The sequence below is a fragment of the Artemia franciscana genome, chromosome 21, assembly GCF_032884065.1.
Source record: "Artemia franciscana chromosome 21, ASM3288406v1, whole genome shotgun sequence".
Taxonomy (NCBI): domain Eukaryota; kingdom Metazoa; phylum Arthropoda; class Branchiopoda; order Anostraca; family Artemiidae; genus Artemia; species Artemia franciscana.
The window spans coordinates 15860938-15871068 of NC_088883.1; the positions used below are offsets into that span (position 1 = coordinate 15860938).

Consider the following 10131-nt stretch of genomic DNA (forward strand, 5'->3'; position numbering starts at 1 on the left):
GAGAGAACTAAGCCTTGTGTAAAAATCATCTGCATCAGTAACGTGAGATATTCTAAAAGCGCAGGACCACCATTTTTGACATGTAGAACGCGAATTCTATCTATGCCTCGTGACAGCTTTGGCTTAAGGCGCATAATAACATTAGCCACAGACGTTACAGATACTGTAGAATCAGGGTCAGAGAATTCATACAAAAATTGATCAAGCTTCTGAGCATAAAACAGCTCTCTACGAATGTTCCAGTGTCCCACTATCTGAGAAAAAGAAAAAAAGAAAAAAAAGGTGCCATATATGCAGAATATTGTGGTTGTATCGCACTTTTATCGAATTTAAAGCCAATATATTTTCATTGTTGTTCAAGCCAAGGGATGGTTCAAGCCAAGGGATGGTAAGTTTCTTATATAGGGGTTTCAGACAAGGTGGTTTTTATAGTGTATTTCTTATTGTGATACTATTTTTATGAGTTATGGGCAATCGTATTTCTTAGTATTGGACGTGATCGTCCCTTACTAGATTGCAAGCTACCGCTGCAACCCAGATTTGTGTTCAAGCTGGGGGTCTGGTGGAGATAATGCCGCCTCATAGAAAGAATACCACTCAGACAGAGGAACATCGAGAGCGGAAAGGGAGGTTTTAGAGATCCTTGGACGGAATGTCGATCAAAAGAAATGAGGGTCATCTTTGACTTTTGTGCTGACTGTTATCTGATTTTCCAGCGGTGTTTCTGGAGTTGCTTGGTAAACTTTTCTTTGTTGCGATGTAGACTGGACCATGGACCGGACCAGGACCGGACCATAGTCGGTCACCTTTATTCCATAGATGTACCCAAACCTTTGCTGAATCACAAGACTGGGAAAGACTTTGATTTTCACGCCACTTGGGAACTGTTCCTGGATGGTGACGCTTCAATAAAACAGCAGAAGATTCTGCATATTGTAAAGCATGTCATATCTCTGCACAATAAATACCAAGGAGAATGTATTTTTCCTGAGCGGGCAGCTGTGAGAGCTTTATTAGCAGGATAAGCGATACCTTAACTTTGGAAAAGATAGTAGAAACACTATCCCAATGCAGTACCAAGTGGATTAACGTCCAATTACGTATATACGATGGATTAGGTCTTTTTGGGTGACTGGTAGGTATTTGAGAATTTTTATTTGGTGAGAAAGAAAACGATACAGGCAGGTAATCAGATATTAAATATTCACAAAGAACATTTGGTTGAGAGACGTCTAAGGAGGGAGAAGTGATAACATGGTCTTTATTGGATGTGGACAAGAAACTGCGAATGAATGTGAAATCGTGGTCTTTATCACCAACATACAAATGATTATCGAATATTTCACCAATCAGAGAGGAGAGGGCAGACGGAGCAGTTAGTTTACAGTTAAAATTTCCAACAATTAGACACACAGAATTACTTGAAATAATACTCGAAATTCTTCTATATAAATTTTCAGAGGCAAGAGCAAAAAGGCGCTTAGACATATCATTATGATGATAGATCGGCAAATAAACAGTATAGATAAACATATCATCATTTTTAACAGCAAGAAAATAACCACAGGATTCTGAAAGCAGCAAATGTAAAGTGGAAATCACGTAAGTAACAAGACCGCCCGACGATCAACCACCAGCGCTATTTTACATTGCAGTAGAGGCATAGCAAGTGAATTCATCTCTGGTATCCAAAAGTCTAAGACTTAACTGACTTAAAAGATGCTCTTGTAAGCAAATCATATCATGTTTTGACACGATCTTGTTTAGAGTTAATCTGAATCTTGACTGGACAATTATTTGGAAATTCCACAATGTAACAGGTGTGGCCAACAGCTTTGCATAACACGCAAAATATACTACCTGTGCACGTGTTTAAACGGTTAGATATGTAATCGGTAGAACGACATCGACCACAAATAGCACCTAATTAGCAATTCACTGCTGGATGACCTACCTCATGACACTTAAACCATCGACGGGGAAGGAAGAGGAATTCCTATACAGAAAGACGTTCATAACCAATGCGCACTGATTTTCATAGGAAAAATTCAAGGTCACTACGAGTCTCAAACTGTACTTTAAATGTGCGGGAAGCACCAAACTGGCTTATCTTTGTACTGTTTGGGATTAGTTACCAAAGGTAAGAAAAGCAAAGGGATGGGGGGCTTAATGGCGGCTGCGAAGACTGGTTCCTTAACAGATGCACTTATAGATGGCTGAGCGGCTTTCACACTATGAACTGTTTTGTTAGCTGCTGATTTGGAGCGCACAACAATTTTCCAGTCGTTATTCACTCACTTAAGATCCGTAATATCATTTGAAGCTTCTTTACATATGCTGTCAATAGACTGCTTACGGTCATGACGATCACTGATATTATGTGGACTATCTTTTAGCACTGTAGCATATGATGGTTTTACGCTTTGCGAATTGTAGGTAGCGGAAGGTAGCGCTCAGGAGATTGATATGACAAAAACTTAGTTTTGATATCCTGGTATGAACTATACAAGCATCCGGAGGAGTGTTTCATTACACTGTTGAAAGAATGTTAACTTTTTCAGCATCCGAAGAGTTCACATTGGCGCACGATTCGCCAGCTAGCTTTCCAGAAATCTCGTTCACTTTTGCAGCTAGTGTAGTAGAAACATCACCACCAATGACCGGAGTTTCACAGAGATTGAAAATAACAAAGTGTGGTACGTTTTTCTCCTCTTTGGCGGCTAATACGAAGAGCTTACAGACATTAAATTCCGTAAAGAGCAAAACATTGGTAATAGCCAAAATGTTTGTATATGTTTAACAAGGGATTGCAAACATTCAAAAACCTTAAAAAATAAAACCTAAAGATTAAAGGTTAGTAGAAATCGTTCTTAAAAATCGGACTTGCTTTAATAATCAAATATCTTTGAAAAGAAAACAGCATGAAAAGACAGCGAATTATCACTTTTAGAAGAGAAGCGACAATGATAGTCTGTCTATATACAGAAGCCTTCCGAGTGTCAAATACCGGGGCCAGGCGGCTTGTAATTGCAAAAATATTTGTATACATTTTAACGAGAGATTACAACTATTCAAAAATCTTAAAAAAGAAAACCAGAAGTTAGAAACTTAGTAGATATCGTCGTTAGAAGTTGCTTTAATAATCAAATATCTTTGAAAAGGATACAATATGAAAAGACAGCAAATTGTCTGAAATTGGCTGCGGCTACAAGACAAGTGACAACAAAAATCCCTATATAGAAGCCTGTCATGTGCCAGGGGTCCATGCTAGAAACTGGGGCAACCTCGTCCGGGGCCATAAATACAGGTAGAGGAGGAAGAAGGCCCCTTAAATGTACACTCAACAGGGCCCACTGGCGTGTCTACACGTCCCATGAGTTACAAACCTTCTCCCAGTAATTGGTTAAATTGCATGGTGATGCAGAACATCATCGTGGGATGATCTTCTATAGGAGGACAACTGCGGCAGGGCGTAAGATCCGGAACTATAGACAACAGCCTCTGCTAGGGGCTGCCTCGACCTTTTCAGGGTACCTGCAAGACTGGGATCTTGCAGTCAACTTTTCACACTTGAGGAGTGGCACCCCTCGAGAAAATTATACTCTAGAAAAGAACATAGTATTCGCACGGAATTCTGATTACCGGACAACGGAAAGCAGGTCGTCCTCGTATGGGATGCGAGGACGTCATAAATAAAGATTTAAAAGAAATGAGAACTTGCTGGGAGGGTGCCTTGAATAGATTGGACTGGAGGAGGAGCATGCGTAGCTGTGTTGACCTCAGGCGGCTAAAGCTGATGAAAATTGCCATTGAAAATGATTTAACTGGAACATTCTGGATATGAATCTTGGAGTTAACCAATTGCTCAATCTTGGTGTTTGTAATCGGACTCTTTTCGGGTTATTCTTAAGGAATGATCGATTAACATCAAATTTAAGCAGAAAAAAAGACTTTAAAGACGCTACACTAATAAGGCGAAAAAAGAAAAAAAGCATACCGACTGGTTGCACTCCATTAGTTGAAAGTGTCTCCCATACTTGTCTTTCGACATTAAATTCAAATACTTTATCATTTAATCCATGATTGGGATTGAACCCACCAATCACGACCAGAGACTCCGTTTCCATGTCTTCCACTAAGGTCATTGTGTGACCTGCCAGGGAAGATGTTTCTCCTGTCTGAAAATAAAAATTTTAAATATAAAATTTGCAAATTCTAATGTCTATTCAGAATGGATAACATTTTTATATGATTTAATTGGTTTGTAATATAGCCCCTTATATTCAATAAATTTTATTACTAACTTTTAACTATTAAAAGAAAAAAAAATTGTCTAAGTAAATGAAAATATTAAGTTATATAATTATCAAAATAAAATCAAAATAAATTACGGTATAATTTGTTTGTTTTTTTGTTATTTGTTGAAATATCTAGTTTAAAAAAATTATATTAAAACAAAAATATAGAGTTTTAAATAAAATTTAAAACATTAAATTTTCGAACTATGATGCAAATTCTAATGTCTTTTTACACTTAATAGCACTTCTTTATGATTTAATTAGTTTATAACGTAGTCCCCTATTTTCAATAAATTGTATTATTACCTTGAGTTATTGAAAGATAAAAAATTGTCTAAGTAAATCAAAATATTAAAATTATTTTAATATTAAAATCAAATCAAAATAAATTAAAGTATAATTAGTTTTTTTTTTATTATTTTTTTGAAACTTCTTGGTTTAAAAACCTAAATTATATTTTAGAAAAAATCCTAGATTTAAATAAAGAGTCTTTCATTTCTTTAGAAACCGTTCAAATACCGAAAAAACTCCTTATAGAGGAAGAGAATGAAAAAAGACAGAACTGTACAAAGGAAGCATGAATTCGAAAGGTATTGATATAACAACACAAGTGTTTTTTTACAGGATGGTAGGAAAACTAAAAAACCGTTTTGAATTCACCAGGTGTTTGTATAAGGAAAGTTTCTTTATGTCACAATTAGGACGTTACAACCGATCTATGAGAAATATAACAATTTTTTAACTTTTTATGCCGATTTACGAAAAACACATGTTTCGCGCGCCTATCAACTATATTGAGAGTACATTTAGAGAAGAGCAGATACCTCTAAGTATGCCAGAAACAGGAACAAGAGATGGGGAAATAGGCTGACTCTGTCGACTGAACATGCTCAGTTTAAGGATAGACTATAACTCTCGAGTTGAAAAAAAAGAAATTGCATTATACATACTAGATTACCACGGACGAATAGATACAATATTGAACGCATAGAAAAGAATCTTAGACCTTACATATCTTGAAAAATATGCAAAAATCTAGAATTCTCCTTTTAATGAAAACAAAAGACTTCATATATAGCTATGCAGTTTTGGTAGTATTGTGTGCCAACAGAAGCAGTCCTAGGGAGGTGGGCAGAGGCACTTTCCCTGGGCGCAGAAATTTTAGAGACGCAAAATTTTAAATAAATAACCTAACGGTTATAATCAATTTGTAATTTTTGAAATGTTATGTTTATTAAAATGAAGTATATCACATAGTTGGCAGTACAAAAATATGTAGACCGAAATGAATTAATCTTAATTTTTTGATATTTTTTACTCAAATTTTGATGATAACTGAAAATTTTGTTAAAATTTGGCCTGAAAATTGTTGTGATACAGGGAGGTCGGGATGCTAATCAAGAGGGGCTAGAACCAACACTGGGTTCCCAATTAAAAAAAGAAGTGTGGGTGATGAACCAGCGAAGATATGGTAATTAATGTGATACCAAAAGCTTGGGGTAGTATAGCTTTCTTTTGAAGGAGTAGTGATGTGTAGTTATGACAAAAAGTGAAGTCACATTTAACCAGTTAGTTTTGTTTATTCATATTTTAACATTCAACGTGCGAAAACTGATGAAAATGTGATACTGTCCTAATCACTTTATAATTTGAAACAACCAAAAATGATTGAAAACCACTGTTTCTAGATATAAATACACCTAAGATGAGTCCAGATGGCTAAAAGCGTTTCATTTTTATGTCCTAATTACTTTCAAACAGAATTATCTTCGGTGACCAGTCGTAATATGAATAAGCATTGTGTTGATGAGCTATTAAACAATATATAAAAACGTTGCGACACCACAATATTAATGGTTGAAATGGTATTATTTTATAATATTAAAACAAGAAATTAGTATATACATTAGTGACGTTAAATCCGACATATACCTTCATTCTTTGATTTAAAGACAGTCCACTTCCTGGCCCAGTATTTTCCTTATCCAGAAACTTTTCCCAAAAGACTGTAGAAAATTTACCCTTAATATAATACTCCAGTTGAGAAGTGCCATTTCTGCAGTGAAATGGACGATTTTCACGGACTGAGTTAAACAGAAAAAAAAAGCAGAGCCAACTTGCAGTTGTCGAGGTCAAACACATTGTTTTTAGGGAAACAGATTGATTGAGAAACTGTGGATAAATTAAAATATAATTTTATTGTAAACTTTTTAATTCAATTCGGCTCATATGGACATTGGTCTTTCCGTATTGGAGACCCCTTAGTTTTGTCGTTTTTGCATAACTATAACAGTTTTATGAAGCGCAGAGCCAGAGGTACAGGAACGTAATAACTGAAATTTGGGAAAAGAAATAAATATAAATCCTAGATATATTTTTTGCTTTTGAGCACCACAATATACAAGTATTAAGCAGAATCATTACTTACTGTTATATTAATCCACTTCCTTGACATTACTTCAAACCTCCAAAAGTCACCTAAATAATCCGATCCAGCTAAGCCTCCATAGATGTATATACTCTTTTGACTGGTCACAAATGAGGCACCATGGAAAGCTCTCCCTCTTGGCGAAGCTGCTGCACTGCCAGGGTCAACATTAATCGTAACCTACAAAGTAATAATAATTGGTGCAAATTTAAACTTTTGTTGGAACGAAAAGAATAAAATATGCTGGGATGGATAAATTAAAATTTAGAGGAGAGACTTCTTTACCATAAAATACAGTAGATACATCCTTAAATACGAACAAGTTTTGCCACTTAGGGACAAACAAGTATTCCCTGGGGATCCACTCTTGGCTCGCAACGGTTCTGAGCAGCTTGCACAGTTTTATTTTTCTAGTATGTCTTGTTTCCCTTAAATTGATGTTTTTCCTTCTTTTTTTCTTGCTTCTTCTGCAGATTACTTTCCCATGACAAATTTTAAGCATATGAAATCGTGACTGACTCTATATATTTTTATTTTTTCCCTGCCTTCATTGAAAACTTTTCTCGTTTTCTTATTTGTTTTCAGATTATTCTCTGTTTTTTGCAGTATATTCTATATACAGCATACCTTAAGCCATCTTCATCTCCTTTCAAATTCATTTTCCTGCCACTTGTTTCTTTTTTATTTTATTTAATAGATGTTACACGATAAAAACAAATATTAGGATATTTTTAGAAGACCAATTCCCAAAAGCAAGTACCTACATTAAGTGGAGCTTCACGCAGTTACAAACCCTTATTAGTTTTTCTCCAGTGCAAAAGCTTTTTTTATTTATTTGTTATATTAAAAAATGAAGGTTTCAAGATAACTTTGAATTGGCAATGTAAGCAACAACACACAGAGAAAGGGAATTCTTCCCTGTAATTGACCAAAAGGGCCACATCCCCTCTAAAAGATTTAGTCAGACCATGCTTTAGACCCGTTTTTCCCCTCTCTAAGGAGAAGATCGTTTAGGTATCAATTGTGTCTGTTTACCTCTTTTCTTTATATTGATGAAAAAAAAACCGAAAAAGAGGTTTTTTTTTAAAAAAAAGTAAAGGCCATATTAAATTTAAGATCAGAAGAAATAGAAACCTACAATAACTTAAACTCAAAAATACCAACAATCATACCGCAAAGGTCTTTTTGTAACTGTCTTTTTGTAACAAAATATTTTAGTAAACCAATTTATAATAGTATTGATCCAGTTTCAAAAAGACCTTTGAGGCAGAATGCCAAAAACGCAAGGTTAGCTTTGAAAATTTGCACTTAATCATTTTGTTGTTTTGTTTGAATGAATTTATCATCTCACTTCATTCTATTTATCAGTCCTGGTTGAAATTCGTTGAAGTAGGGATGATAGGGCTGTTTTTAAAAAAGTTCTTTCAAAACATTATTAGTGTTAATTCTCATATTTTGATGTAAGTATATATATATATATATATATATATATATATATATATATATATATATATATATATATATAAATAGTATGGACTATTTAAAACAATGGCTATCTCAAAAAGTAAACTGACTTTGAAGTTTTTGTTATCTGATTGTTGGACCATTTAAAACAATGGCTATCTCAAAATTTTGATTGAATATGTTTAGGGAAAACAGAGTGTGTGTGAGGGGGGAGGGTGTTGATGCCCTCCCTTTGCTTTTGACTCTTAAAAAGGTAATTATAACTTTAAGTTTCCAATGAAATGAGCCCTCTCTGAAGTTTATTTATCCCTTTCACAAGAACCATTTATGTCCCATGGACATAACTTAAAACTCTGCCCTCGGGCTCTGGGGGTTGTGTTAACACCGGCGTTTTGTTATCTGAGCTTTGAACTATTAAAAAATGGCTATCTCGAAATTTGTATCGGATGGGCTTGGGGAAAAAGGGCGTGGGGGACTAGTTGCCCTCCGATCTCTTGAGTCTTAAAAAGTGAACTAGAGCTTTGAATTTCCATTCAAATGAGCCCTCTCTGAAGTTTATACGACCATCCTTTATATAAAAGCTAATTGGCCCCCGGGGCATAACTTACAACACTTCCCCCAGACTCTGGGAGGTTGTGTTGACCCCTGAGTTTTTGTTATTTGATCTTTAGACTACTTTGAACAAAATTACTATTTCAAAGTTTTAATCAGAAGCCTTTTGGGTAAAAAGGGGCCTTGAGGGGGGGCCTAGTTGCCCTACGATCACTTTTGACTCTTTAAAAGGGTACTAGAACCCAACTGAAGTTTATACTACTATCCCTTCCAGAAGAACCTTATATGCCCCCGGGGCATAATTTACGACACTTGCCCCCAGGTTCTGATGGGCTGTGTTATCCCTTGAGACTTCCTTATATAATCTTTGGTCTAATTTGAACAAAATGTTTATATAAAAAAATTCGATCGGGCGCATTTGGGGAAAAGAGGGTAAGCGGGGGAGGGGTGCTAGTTACCATCTGATCACTTTTGACTCCTAAAAGAGACTTAGAACTTTCCATTTCTGATCATTTGAGTCCCCTCCGAGGTTAATACGACCATAAATTCCACAAAAAACTTGATATGCCCCCATGGCGTAGCTTACAGCCCTTCCCCGGGCTCGGGGGGGGGGGGGGGGTATGTTGACCCCAAAGTTTTGCTATATGATCGTCGGGGGGTAGATACCCTCCAAACCCTTTTGACTCAGAAAAAAAGTAAATAGAACTTTAAGTTTCCAATCAAATGAGACATCTCTGAAGTTTATACGACCTCTTCTTACATAAAAACCTTATATGCCCCCACGGCATAACTTAAAACACTTGCCCCCGGGCTTTGTGGGTTTGTGTCGATCCCGGAGTTTTTATTGTCTGATTTTTGAACTAAATTAACAAAACCGTTATCTCAAAATTTTATCAGATGGGTTTGGGGAAAAAGGGCATGGGGGGCTAGTTGCCCTTCAATCACTTTTGACTCTTAAAAAGGGCACTAGAACTCCCAATTTCCCGTCGAATGAGCCTCGTTTGAAGTTTATACGACCTCTTCCATATGAAGTGCCTCTGGAAAAAAAAAGACATTGGAGCCGTATGACCTTTACTATAGGCAACACTGTAGCGTTGCCTCTGAATTTTTTTTTTTGGAGAGATAATAAAGCCCTAGAGAATAGACAATTCTTTTTTGGGTTGCTAATCATACATGAATCTACTTATTAAAGAAATGACTCACCTGTAACCAGGATTCAGTTTTCGTATCAAATTCTCTGACATCATTCAAGAAACCTCTCGTTAGAGATTGACCCCCAAATAGCCACAAATTTCCTTTATGATCAGGCACTAGTGAGTGACCAAAACGTGGTAAGACATAACGCCAATGGGACATCTTTGGACTAAGCTTTAACGGATCAAACAAGTC

General features: G+C 36.0%; 1 protein-coding gene across 1 annotated transcript in view; it reads right to left on the bottom strand.

Moving 5' to 3' along the window:
- LOC136040663 (multiple epidermal growth factor-like domains protein 8) overlaps window positions 1-10131 on the bottom strand; it is a gene marked incomplete in the record, with an annotated part of 168217 nt that overhangs the window by 71224 nt on the left and 86862 nt on the right. Inside the window, 3 exon segments of the mRNA XM_065724950.1 lie at window positions 3998-4178; window positions 6727-6906; window positions 9946-10131. Coding sequence (XP_065581022.1) covers window positions 3998-4178; window positions 6727-6906; window positions 9946-10131 — 547 coding nt within the window.